At 46.1% G+C, this 13,021-nt stretch overlaps 2 protein-coding genes across 5 annotated transcripts in view; both read left to right on the forward strand.

The window, feature by feature from the left end:
• Positions 1–5,185, forward strand: part of PRKAR2A (protein kinase cAMP-dependent type II regulatory subunit alpha) — a 139,069-nt gene extending 133,884 nt beyond the window's left edge. The window contains exon 12 of one of the 2 annotated variants that reach the window (XM_008068165.2): positions 5,128–5,185. The gene's annotated coding sequence lies outside the window, so the exon portion shown is untranslated. Of the gene's footprint in view, positions 1–2,466; positions 2,507–5,127 lie in introns of those variants that run through there. The other variant, XM_008068166.2, reaches the window with a different exon arrangement.
• The window catches only part of IP6K2 (inositol hexakisphosphate kinase 2), a 27,780-nt gene extending 16,226 nt beyond the window's left edge, over positions 1–11,554 (forward strand). The window contains exons 3-8 of one of the 3 annotated variants that reach the window (XM_021717610.1): positions 5,128–5,456; positions 7,182–7,250; positions 7,341–7,563; positions 8,452–8,627; positions 10,131–10,306; positions 10,781–11,554. In XM_021717610.1, the coding sequence (XP_021573285.1) occupies positions 5,128–5,456; positions 7,182–7,250; positions 7,341–7,563; positions 8,452–8,627; positions 10,131–10,306; positions 10,781–11,281 (1,474 nt within the window). In that variant the 3' untranslated portion in view covers positions 11,282–11,554. Of the gene's footprint in view, positions 1–5,127; positions 5,457–5,664; positions 5,828–6,274; positions 7,564–8,451; positions 8,628–10,130; positions 10,307–10,780 lie in introns of those variants that run through there. The other 2 variants (XM_008068161.1, XM_021717611.1) reach the window with 2 other exon arrangements.
• The last annotated feature ends 1,467 nt before the right edge of the window (positions 11,555–13,021 follow it).

A 13,021-nucleotide genomic window follows, 5' to 3' on the forward strand; every position in this document is an offset into this window, starting at 1 on the left:
CCCAGGTGGGTCTCAAACCCGCAGGCTCAGGCAATCCACTCACCTCAGCCTCCCAAAGCGTGGAATTACAGGCTGAGCCACCGAGCCCAACTTGACTCTTTTTAAGTATAATATTTTCTGACTATTATATTAAAATAATAATATGTACAGGTGTGGTGACTCATGCTTGTAATCCCAGCACTGGGAGGTGGAGGTGAGAGGATTGCCTGAGCCAAGGGCCTCAAGACTAGCCTGGACAACTTGACAAGACCTCATCTCTAGAGTTAAAAAATTAGCCAGATGTGTGGCACATGCCTGTAGTTCCAGCTACGTGGAAGGCTGAGGTGAAAAGATCGCCTGAGCCCAGCAGATCAAGGCTATAGTGGCCGTGATCATGCCACTGTACTCCAGCCTGGGCGAAAGAGTGAGACTCCAATAATAATAATAACTTAGAACATTTTTATAAATTCAAAAATGGATAAGGAAAAACAGTCCTATGATTGAAGTATTACTTATATGCAGAGAGATTCATCAATTTTAAATTTATAATTTGATGTGTTTGGGCTAATTTATACAGTCTATATAGTCACTGACCCAGTCACAACATAGAATATTTTCATCATGCTTAAAAGTCCTGTTGGGCCCCTTGGCAGTCAATTGTGTTCCTGTACTTCTGTCCCTTTGGCAATTGCTTATCTGTTTTCTGCCATTATAGTTTTGCCTATTTTCTAAAATTTCATATAAATGGAATCATATAGTATATAGTCTTTTGTGCATGGCTTCTTTCACTTAGCACAGTGCTTTTGTGCATGTATGAGTACATTTTTTATTGCTGAATAATATGCCATTGTATGAGTATACCACAATTTATTGATTGGTTAACTCATTTGATATTTGGGTATTTGGGCTGTTTATACCTTTTGGCTATTGTGAATAGTGCTGTTGTGAACATTTGTATGCAAGTCTTTGCGTGGAAATGTTTTCATTTCTCTTAGTTACATGCCTAGGAGTGGGATTGCTATATATATATATAGTAAGTATATGTTTAACTTTATAAGAAACTGCCAGACTGTTCCAAAGTGGCTTTTTGCATTCTTACCACCAGTGCATGAGAGATTCAGTGACGGGCCCTGGTAGTGTAGTCGTGAGTGATAAATGAATACGTACTGACAGATTCTGGGCAGTAACTCTGAGACTCAACAGGGAGCGAGGAGGTTCTGGTGGTGATGGTTGTTTTTCCACCATCTAGTGTGCCTCATGGCCATCCTCTTAGACTGCCTGACCCTGGGGCTTTTCTTGAGGCAGAGTTAGTGGCCCCAATGGATCTCGTTTATAACCTTATTAACTAAATTATGGATGAGTGAGCTAAGGGCTAAGGGCCCAGAGGCTTTCATGAGTCATAACCGTTTTATTTGCAACACTTAAAAGGTTAAGAATATTAAGACAATGTTACCAGCAGATCCTTAAAGCAATTTGGTAGATTTGGGGGATGAACTGTGGGAAAAACTATAACCCATCCTAGGACAGATCATACTCTATGTCCTTATCTGTCCATAGTTTCATGGACAAATGTAAGGCGATGTGGAAAGCTAAAATAGATACTAAATTTGAAGCCAGTATTTTGCAGTTATTTCCTATCTTTCTAGGTACAGGGCCCACACATTGCATAGGCTTTAAGATAATCATTAATACTCCAGGATTCCTGGGAAAGTAATTATTTTCTTTTTGAGTTGGAGTCTCACTCTGTTGCCCAGACTGGAGCGCAGTGGCCACTTCCAGCTACCGCAGCCTCGACCGGCTGGGCTCCGGCAATCCTTCCGTCTCAGCCTTCCAAGTAGCCGGAACTACAGGCGTGCGCTACCACGCCTGGCTGAGTTTTTGATTTATTGTAGAGATGAGGTCTCGCTGTCCAGGCGGGTCTCGAACCCACGGGCTCAGGCAGTCCGCTCACCTCAGCCTCCCAAAGGCGTGGGATTATAGGCTGAGCCACCGAACCCGGCTGGAAAGTAATTCTTAAACCTTAAAAAGATGCCACTGCTCAAAGCTCTTGTAGAACATACACACACACACAGTAACTGATGAAACAGAGAGCAGGTACTTTGGGACTTTTCTTTCTTCTGGCCCGTTTGAGGCCCCTAGGAAGGAAGTGGATTTGCTGTGCAATCCTTGGGAAGTTGAATCTTCACTTTTTCAGCGATAGAGCCTGTAAGGAACCCTAGAACAGAAGCTCCACTTCTTTGCAACTCCAAATGTGAGAAATATGTTGTAAAGTGAAGCCATACTTAGGTTCATATTGAGAGACTGAACATAATTGAAACAAAAAGATCACAAAATGAGACATAACTTTATTTTGTGTAATGCATTGATATTTTGTTTTACTCTATTTTATTTAAAAAACCCAAAAAATTAGTGGTTACTACTCACTAATTTGCTTACACAACCCATAGAGTAGAGGTCTACTTTCAATCTGTCTTTTCTGTCTTACAGACCAGAAAAGTGGAACACAAGGGAAACCAGGGACTTTTGGAGTCTTACTCTAAGCAATTGAATAGCAGAACTGGCTCCACCTTACTACAGGCTAATCAATTGTCTCCTTAATTCTGCCTACAGACTTGGCTCAGGCAAGAATGAGTTTATTTTCCCCACTCCTCTACCCAAAATGATGATGATTCTCCCGGGAGCAGTGTCCTATGGACTGCCAGTGTTGGGTGCAGGAGGGAGAGGGGCAGAGTGCCACATCATACCCAGCAGCTAATGAATACTTTAGGGACCTGAGAGGAGAAGATGGAGTCCCTCACCTGGCCTTTTGGCCTCCAGCTGTATTCATGAGCCACACTCTCTAGAGATGCCATGAAGAACTGTTTTTATTTATTTTAAATTTTTTATTGGAGGTAGGGATGGGTAAGAGAGATGTGTTTCTATTTAATTGAATACATTTAAAGAATCCTGAGCAGAATTGGAAAGGGATTTGCATTGTTGTTAGCATTGCTGTGATACCAAAAGCAACTTTACACCTTAATGAAAATTTTGTATTGTGTTTCTAAATCCTGGCCCATGAGAAGTGTCTTGTGCACCTTAATCATTATGGTATCTTACCTATGCTTTGGTACTGGCAGGCCAACCATGATTCAGTAGCTTTCCTTTGGTATTGTTCTTACTCAAGACAGTAGACTAGTGTGAACCAATCTGTAGACCTAGAGAAAGGACTTGTGTGGCCAGTCATCTTAGAGCTCCATCTTCTGGAGAGAGTCTGGAATGTACTCCTTTACAGTCTCCATCATCTGGAGAGAGTCTGGAATGGCTAGAATGTACTCATTTACAGTCCCATTGCCTGTGTTGAGTTTCTGGACATTTCACATGCCCTACTGGAGGCTTTTGTGGTGATAAGAAGGTAGTGCCAGGCAATCAGGACCTAGGTTCTCTGTCTTTTGCATATAGGAAAAGAGTCCAACTAGGGCCCAGTCATGTTCTCTCTGAAAGGAAGGGATTAACACCAGCTTAAACTCTTTAAAGGAGGTTACTTTAGCCGGGCTCGGTGGCTCAGCCTGTAATCCTGTGTCTTTGGGAGACTGAGGTGAGTGGATTGCCTGAGCCCGCGGGTTCGAGACCCGCCTGGGCAGCGAGACCTCATCTCTACAATAAATCAAAAAGTCAGCCAGGCGTGGTAGCGCATGCCTGCAATTCCGGCTACTCGGAAGGCTGAGGTGGAAGGATTGCTGGAGCCCAGCAGGTCGAGGCTGCGGTGGCTGGGAGCGGCCACTGCACTCCAGTCTGGGCAACAGTGAGACTCCAACTCAAAAAAAAAAAAAAAAAGCCAAACAAACTAAAAGAGGTTACTTTATAAAAAGAAAATATGAATATGTGGTGAAAGCTCTCATGGGACAAGCTAAATGTCCCATCATATGCATAGTGGGAATGCTGTACCAAGGCAGAAGTGCCAGACTGTGGTCCCTAGAGGCAACTGTGGGGCACCCAATAGTCGGGTTACTTGGGAGCAGTTTCTTATTGTCCTGTCCCTGGATGAGTTTCCTAAACTCCTCCATCAACTTCAATTTTTGCAACAGGGAGCATAGTATCCACCTCACAGAAAGTATCATGAGGACCAAATGACGTAAGAAGTTCCCATAATGAGCCTGGCACATAATAGGTGCTTTACCCACATTAGAGGATAGAGGGCACATTTCAAGATCCATCCTCATTCAGCTCTCAGTTGGAGTCATGGGAACTGGAGTTCACAGAAGGATCTCTTTACAGATACTGAAATATAGTTTAAGTCCTGTAAGTAGTACTAGTAGAGACTGTGTAGTTTGTAAATTAGACAAAACAAAACTAGCTTGACATGCCCTGAAACAGTTAACAGGATGTGTACAGAGGTGTGCTTTGCTGAGTATGCATCCAATGTGTGACTGGGGCCTAGTGGATGAGAGCCCATTGCCCCAGGAGCGAAACTTTGTTTTAAAGGTGTGTGCCCTAGCTTTTGGTCATCAGGATAGAACCGATAAAAATAGTCAGTGACCTAGAACACTGTGTATCTTTTTCAACAGAGTCAGCTAGCCTCGATCAGTTGTTTTTAGATACAGACGTTAATCATTAAAGCTGAGCCCAAGCTCCATTGTTAATAAGGTTAACGGGGCTTGTTTTTGGCCTTAGGCAGGGGCAGTGTGTGTGCACAACCTGGACAAATAAATCTTATTAGATGATTTATAAACAGGTTTTCCCTATATTTAAATGCATTTTATAAAAATATAATTAATTGAGAGACTTTATTTTAAGCTTGACAATCATTATATTAGAAAATGGTAAGATTCAATCTGAATATTAGGGTTGAGATTTTAAGCTCACCTCATCACAGTAGCGTGTTTTGCCTGCTGTAGTGGCCTTCCAACGCTGTAGTGGGGGTTACTGCTTCTTTAGGGGCCCTTGGAGCCCATTCCTTGCCTGTCTGCTTTGCTTCTCTCACACCAAAGCCCCAGCTCAGAGTGTTTGTCTTTTCTGCGGGAGGAGGCGGGTGATGTGGGCCATATGGGCGGGTCCCCGCTTGAGCTCAAGCTGTTTTGTCTTTCTGCTGGAGGAGCAGGGTGAGCTGCTCTAAGGCAGTTTCCGGGCCACTTCAAACCCCCATATAATCATTGTGTTTGCTTCCGGCAGAGCATTCTGGCCAGAGCTAGCCAAGGAGCTGAGATCACATAGACGCACGGACAGACAACAGACGGAGGACGCGCTGGCTGCTGGACCCCGCTGCCTCCCCCTTCTCCCTGCCGCCTGTGCCCGGAGGATGAGCCCAGCCTTCAGGGCCATGGACGTGGAGCCCCGCACCAAGGGCGTCCTGCTGGAGCCCTTTGTTCACCAAGTCGGGGGGCACTCGTGCGTGCTCCGCTTCAATGAAACAACCCTGTGCAAGCCTCTTGTTCCAAGGGAACATCAGTTCTACGAGACCCTCCCAGCTGAGATGCGCAAATTTACTCCCCAGTACAAAGGTGAGCCCCCAGCTTTGAGGAGATGAGAGGGATCTGTGGTTCCAAAAGGGTCTGGCAGCCATCCCTGGGGCCCTCACTCCCTCCCACTCCATGCTATTCCTCCTCCCCTTCCTCCTCACCTTTAGCCCAGTACTTCACACCCTCAGTTTTCAAGCCCTGGTAAGATTGCTCAATTCTGTTTTGCTTTGTGAAATTGTTTTGAGTTTATTTTTGGTAGAAGTGTAGTTGTGTTTTATGTTCAGGTATCTCTTGATCACAGTAACCCATAGTCCCCTGTGGGGGACAGTGGGCGAAGACTTTGGGAGGATTTTACCCAGAATACTTGCCGCCTGCTTTTTGTCCTCCAGGAAGCCAGAAGCCCGGGTGATTAGGTAGGCTGGGAGCAGGGTTGAGTCAGATGGAATGCAGGAGTGGGAGTTCTGTGCTGATTAGCCAAAGCCCTTTGCTGTTATGGAATGTTCCTGAATTGCTATATGATGGCAACCCTGATTCACATATGGTGACTTTTTCTTCCTTTTTGTAATGTATTCTTTGGGCAATATCAGCAGCCACTAACATGTTGTGGTCTTCCCTGGGGAGGGGGTAATCTTTTGTAAGTCAAGGAGTAACCCATTAAATAAATTAATATTTAATGTGCATTACCTGGTTATACAAAAGAATACCAGAACAACTTAGGTTCTTCTGGAACTGTTGACACATTGTCATTGAAGACAGAATGTACTGGGGCCTCTCTCTGTACTCTGAATATGCATGTGTATTGTGGTGGGGGTGGGGGAGTTGGAGGCCCTCACTTGGTCCTTTTCTGTTGTTTTTTCCAGGACAAAGCCAAAGGTCTTTGTTAGCTGGCCATCTTGCCCCGTTTTTTCCCCTGGTTCTTGCCCCTGTGGCCACAGGGAAGTGTGCTCCCCTGAATTTCCCACCCAGGCTCCTCTGCACCCAGAGCTGGGGGCCATCTCAGAAGTGTCGTCTCTCTCTGAGCACGCATTCCCCTGCAGCAAGAGAGCGGGCAGGCAGCAAGGACTGAGCAGATTGAGTGATCCTGGGGCAGAGAGGCCTGGGAGGAAAGTTGTTCAGCCAGTCATTTGCAAGGCGCTCGTCGGCACCTGCTGAAACGTTCCCACCTGACAGCCCCCTCCTCCTCAAAGACTGACTAATTATACATGACAGGTTCTAGAGACTCCAGGGGGAGAGCTGCTTTCAAGGCTACCACGTGTCTATGCCCCTTGCCCAACCCTGTCTGCCTTGTGTTTTGTTCTTTTGTGATGTGAGACTTCAAAGACCAATAAAAACATTTGAGAAGGAGAAAAGGCACTGGCCCCTGTGGGAGTGCTGTGGGAAGCCTTTGCTAGGGTGTCTGTTGTGCTGTTTGGTTTGTTTTGTTTGCCCTTTATTTTGCTTTGCTTACCCCAACTTCCCTTACCCTTGGATGCTTCTTACCCTCAGGCAAACCTGTGTCCTCCTGTGTTCAGGCTCTGCTTTAAAGCAAGCCTTGGGGCTGTTGGAGTTTCTGTTTAGGGTATTAAAAATTCCCACAAGATACAAAGAACAATGTTTTAAGTCTTTGAGGATTAGAAGAGTTACATAAAAATTAATAAACATTTTCAATGATGGAAAAATGTGTCTTGTAATTCTTTGGCTCTTGGCTTGTTGAGTGCATCAGAGAGGAAGACTCTCAGCCATGTTTGCTCCCTAATTGCTTGTCTTGTATGGTGTCATCTTTTCTAGCTGTTTTGATATTTGTTAAGTTTGCAGATGAGTTTGGGGCCTCTGGCAACATAGAGACTAAGGAACTGGGTAAGAAAAAAATAAATGTTAAAATCATGTTATTTAGAACGCATCTTCCTTTGAAATTAAAAGTCCTTTCTACTCCTCGCCCCCTTCCAGGTGTGGTATCTGTGCGTTTTGAAGAAGATGAAGACAGGAACTTGTGTTTAATAGCATATCCATTAAAAGGGGACCATGGAACTGTGGACATTGTAGATAATTCAGACTGTGAACCAAAAAGTAAGCTCCTAAGGTGGGCAAGCAAAAAACATCATGTCTTAGAAACCGAAAAGACCCCTAAAGACTGGGTACGCCAGCACCGGAAAGAGGAGAAAATGAAGAGGTGAGTGTAGACTGAGAGGTCTGTGGGCTATGTGGGAAGGGAAGTGCTGGGGGTTTGGTTACAGCCTAGTTCCTGGAGCTAAGGGCTCAAGGTAGATTTAGTATGTGCCTAATCACTCAGTGGCCAGTTCCCACATGGCATGCCTAGTTTCTCTTTACTTGACTGGATTAGATCATGCCAATTTAGATAAACAGCTACAGTGGCAGCAGTAAAAGAGATTTAGTCATTCCTTCTGTGACTGCTTTATGCCAGGCCTTGTCCTGTGTCCTGAATAGTAACCAAGACAGGACCCTTCTTTTTACCTCAGGTTGCTTACCGATAGTGTGGGACAGAATGGTTGGGCATCCCTAAAACTTGGGGATCTCCCTAAGCAGGGCCTTTCAAATCTTGTACCTTGGCAGAGTTTGTAAAAACTCAAATAACATGTATAAGTTAATATATATAAATTAAGTTATATATAATATAGCTAAGTAGGTTGACTTATTCCCATAGAATTTGATTCATATTTTCCCAGTCTCCATTTGGAGTCAAGGGAACCTTACTGTACTGGAAGCCACAAAGTGGTACTGTCTAGAAAAGGGCAGTGAAGGCTGCCCACCTCAGGGCTGGGGAGCAGAGGCTGATCTTGCATCGTAGATTCTCCTTGCTGTCAAAAACTGGTGGACTGGCCCCTTGATTTTCTTTTTTAAAATCAAGTTTCTTGACTTTAAAACTTGATAGGATAAAATTGCATTTGAAGTGTTCAGTGAGTTTTGGCATATGTATACACTGGAACCACTGCCACATCAAGATACCAGATTTTCATTACTACAGAAAGTTTATCTGTGCCTTTTTGACCCTGAATTTTAATAAAGCATATTGACTTATTGAATTCTTGTCTCTTTATAGCCATAAGTTAGAAGAAGAATTTGAGTGGCTAAAGAAATCTGAAGTCTTGTACTACAGTGTAGAGAAAAAGGGGAATATAAGTTCCCAGCTTAAACACTATAACCCTTGGAGCATGAAATGTCACCAGCAACAGTTACAAAGAATGAAGGAGAATGCAAAGCATCGGAACCAGTACAGTATCCTTTGTTCATGGGCATCTCTGCCTTGGGGGGATGGAAAGGGGAATTAAAGAGGGCTCTTGGGTTTTTATAGTCATGATTGAGTTTCCCCTACTGGGGTTCCAGGTCACCCTGTAACTATTAATTATGAGCAAGTATCACCTTCCTCAAAGCTAAGGACTAGCCTAGGAGTGCTGGTAATAGGGAGTGGGGTCTCTGGGAGGTGATAGGTGCCTTATGAAAGGGCAGCTTATTTCAGATAGGCTTTAGCCTAGGTAACCTAGAGGAAGAGGGCAAGAGGCTGGTCCCTGTTTTTATACCTCTTCAGAAGTCTCCAAACAGTGCTTACCTGCCAAGGACTAAGGGGTTGGGGGTAGGTGGGGAGACTGTCCTGGTTCACCAGACTGGCACATGAGGAAAGTACCAGGGTCCTTTCTTTTATTTATTTTTAACTTTTATTAAGAAAAACATGTTAAAAATAGAATACATTGATTGTTTAGCAAGAATCCTTCAGAGATGATATTGTACATGTCCATTGGGAAGCACAGTGTTTAGAGTTGTCTTTCTCTTTTGCATCATCATTACCTTCAATCCTTTTTTTTTCTTTTTGAGTCAGAGTCTCACTCTGTCACCCGGGCTGGAATACAGTGGCACGATCACGGCTCACCCTAGCCTTGACCTGCTCAGGCTGTCCTCTGCCTCAGCCTCCCGAGTAGCTGGGACTACAAGTACACACCACCATGCCTGGCTAACTTTTTAATTTTTTTGTAGAAACAAGTTCTCGCTATGTTGTTTAGACTGGTCTTCAACTCCTAGGTTTAAGCAATCCTCCCACCTTGGCCTCCCAAAGTGCTGGCATTACACGCATGAACCACTGCACCCAGCCAATAGGCATTTATTTTAGAGAGAAAAATATTTTCATGAGTTTATACTGATCTTCCATTTCATATTTAAGGCTATTGGGATTTACCGAACTTACTTGATGTTCTGTTTGTAATTGAAGACTTAATGTTGTTAGACCTTGGTCCTTTCTATACCTGAGTTCAGGAAATGGTGTATGTGTGTCTCCCAGGCTGGGAGAGCCCAAGCCTTTGTTGAGTCTACATGCAGGCTGCTCTCAGGCCAGTTCCCTGATAAGAAATAAAGATGCCTCTTAGCCCTGGGCTCCCTATGTGGAAGGTGGCAGAACTAATGGAGTCCTGTAGACTTGGGCTTTTCTGAGTCACTATGTTCAGGCACTGGACCCTGAGATTGCCAATGCTAAGGCACCATGTAGTAGCACTTCATCTTGGGAGAGTTTCACTGTCACCCAGGCTGGAGTACAGTAGCACACTTACAGCTACTGCAGCCTCAACCAGCTGGATTCAGGCTTTTTTTTTTAAGAGTCGAGGTCTTGCCAAGTTGCCCAGGCTGGTCTCGAACCCGTGGGCTCAGGTAATCCTCTCATCTGTACCCTCCAAAGTGCTGGGATTATAGGCGTGAGCCACTGCACCTAGCTGGGTATTTTCCTTAACCACTCAGAATTTATCTTGCTGGAGAACCTGACTTCCCGCTATGAGGTGCCTTGTGTCCTTGACCTCAAGATGGGTACACGCCAGCATGGTGATGATGCTTCAGAGGAGAAGGCAGCCAACCAGATCCGAAAATGTCAGCAGAGCACATCTGCTGTCATTGGCGTGCGTGTGTGTGGCATGCAGGTGAGATGTGTGCTAGTGCATGTCAAGGGCTGACTAGGGTGTCCAGTGGCTCTCACTTCCCCACTCTGGCATAGTCCTGTTTGTTCAAGAGATTACAGATTTAACCCTGATTGGATCTGAATCTATTGCTTTCTAGTTAAAATGGAAAATATGTATGCCTGGGTGATCCCTTCTGAGACTGAACTGACTGGTGGGGCCCAGAGTCTGTGGACAGGAGTAGAGAGGAAGGCAGTAGAGTTAGACTCTCCACTGACCCAGATGCTGAGTAAGGACTAGGACACAGTGACCAAACCTGGGTAGAATGGCTGCATCCCATGTCGGGGCTGATCAGAGTGTTAGTGGCTCATGTGCAACTGGCATACTTGACAAGTTAAAGGATCAGATCTGATCTGGGCTGTCACATTATCACCCACCCCCAGGGTCCAGGCATTGAGATAGCCCTCAGCTCCTGACCTACTGCTTTCTTTCCTACAGGTATACCAGGCAGGCAGTGGCCAGCTCATGTTCATGAACAAGTACCATGGTCGGAAGCTGTCTGTACAGGGCTTTAAGGAGGCACTTTTCCAGTTCTTTCACAATGGACGGTACCTGCGTCGTGAACTCCTGGGCCCTGTGCTCAAGAAGCTAGCCGAGCTCAAGGCAGTGTTGGAGCGACAGGAGTCCTACCGTTTCTATTCAAGCTCCCTTCTGGTCATCTATGATGGCAAGGAGTGGCCCGAAGTGGCCCTGGACTCAGATGCTGAAGACTTGGAGGACCTGTCAGAGGAGTCAGCTGATGAGTCTGCTGGTGCCTATGCCTACAAGCCCATCGGCACCAGCTCAGTAGATGTGCGCATGATTGACTTTGCGCATACCACCTGCAGGCTGTATGGCGAGGACACTGTGGTACATGAGGGCCAGGATGCTGGCTATATCTTTGGGCTCCAGAGCCTGATAGACATTGTCACAGAGATAAGTGAAGAGAGTGGGGAGTGAGCCTTCTGGCTGCTTCAGTACCTGCAAGACTCTCTGTGTCCCAGGCACAGCTGTGCTACATCAGTGCAGAAGCCAGTATGGCCAGGTGGTGGCCTCTGCTGCCTGGAGCCGATGCGCAGTGGCCTCTGTGAGCCCCAGCCTGAGCCAGCCACAACTGTGCTTGGAGTCTTTATTTATTTTAACTGTTTCTTCAACATTCCACATTTGATGATGCAGATACCTCCTTCTTCCCTGAGTGTATATGTTCTAATACAAATTTTTTTGTTTATTGTATACAGTGCTGCTGTCATTCTTTTCAAGGGCAAGCAATTCTGCCTCAATCCCTTGGAAGCCTCACCACATGCTGGGACCACCTTCCTGGCTCAATATTCTCCTGGCCACTGCCCCTACCCATGGATCTTAAAATTGGCACAGCTTTTTTTTTTGAGTCGGAGACTCACTCTGCCACCCAGGCTGGAGTGCAGTGGCATACTTATGGCCACCACAGCCTCTACCTGCTGGGCTCAAGTGATCCTTCCACCTCAGCCTTCCAAGTAGCTGGAACCCCAGGTGCATGCCACCACACCCAGCTAATTTTTTTATTAGACAAGGTCTTGCCAAGTTGCCCAGGCTAGTCTCGAACCCCAGGACTCAGGCAGTCCTCTTGCCTCTGCCTCCCAAAGTGCTGGGATTACAGGCGTGAGTCACTGCGTCCAACCAGCACAGCTTCATGGCATGGTTCTCAGTCTCTTACCTAGCACCCTGAGGTCACACGAAAAGGACCTCCCCATACGTATACTTTAGCCAGGTCCCTCTGGGGTCTGTGCTGGCTGTCTTAGCACGTCTACCCAAAAACTACACTTGACACAGGTCTTCCCATGGCCCTATGCAGCTTAAGTCAAAGTTGGGCAGAAAGTGCTTCAAACTTTGGGTCTAGCTTTTGCTCCCTCCTGTGCCCCTGGCAGCAGCTAATTGGCTGGATGTTGTGTACCAGTTGTCCTAGAGCCAATACTGAAGTTTCAAGAAGCTGCTAGGCCCTGCTACATTGGCAGCCACGGGCTGTGTGGTAGAGGGTCCCAGGTGATAGAGGCCTCAATGAAGGGGGTGTTTGGGTAGGGTTTTGGCCACACCACCTGTCACCACTCCTGCCCAGCCCCGGGCCCCACTGCAAATAGATGTTTCATTCTTCGGGCAGTCCCAGCCAGCACAGCATGTGAGAGCTTCTGCTTTATGCCAGGAGGGCTTCTGGGAGGAGGAGGGGCTGAGGGAGGTCTTAAATTGTAGAGCCAGACTTGGTATAGAGAAGGCAGGGTCGATGGCAGGGTCGATGGCAGGTTCTAGTAGCTGTACTGCTTACCTGCACCTCACAGTACGTCTTGTTCAAGGTCTACTTGATTTATCCACTCAACCTAAAAATAGGCAACTGCATACACTGGCTTGGTTGCATCCACACCTCCTGCTCTTTGGGCTTGGGCTTCCTGTGGAGAGGGTGTGGCTAGACCAGCCCCAGTGACCCTCTTTCCTGGTCCAAGTCTTACTACAAGAATTTCAAAGACCTGGAAGTCTGGGCTGACTGGAAAGTTGTGTGGGTCAAACACAGTCTTTAAGGCCATGTGGTACTGCACTCCCCACCCTCTGTCAGCTCTCCTGTATGATCTCAGAAGGGAGCATCAGAAACAGTCTGGAATTTTAAGTCCCATAAAGACAAACAGCAAGATGATAGTGACTGATGGGGTGGGAGCTTGACAACCTTACACTGTA

Source organism: Carlito syrichta, unplaced genomic scaffold (assembly GCF_000164805.1).
Source record: "Carlito syrichta isolate Samal-C Ts95f unplaced genomic scaffold, Tarsius_syrichta-2.0.1 Scaffold309885, whole genome shotgun sequence".
NCBI classification, from domain to species: Eukaryota; Metazoa; Chordata; class Mammalia; order Primates; family Tarsiidae; genus Carlito; species Carlito syrichta.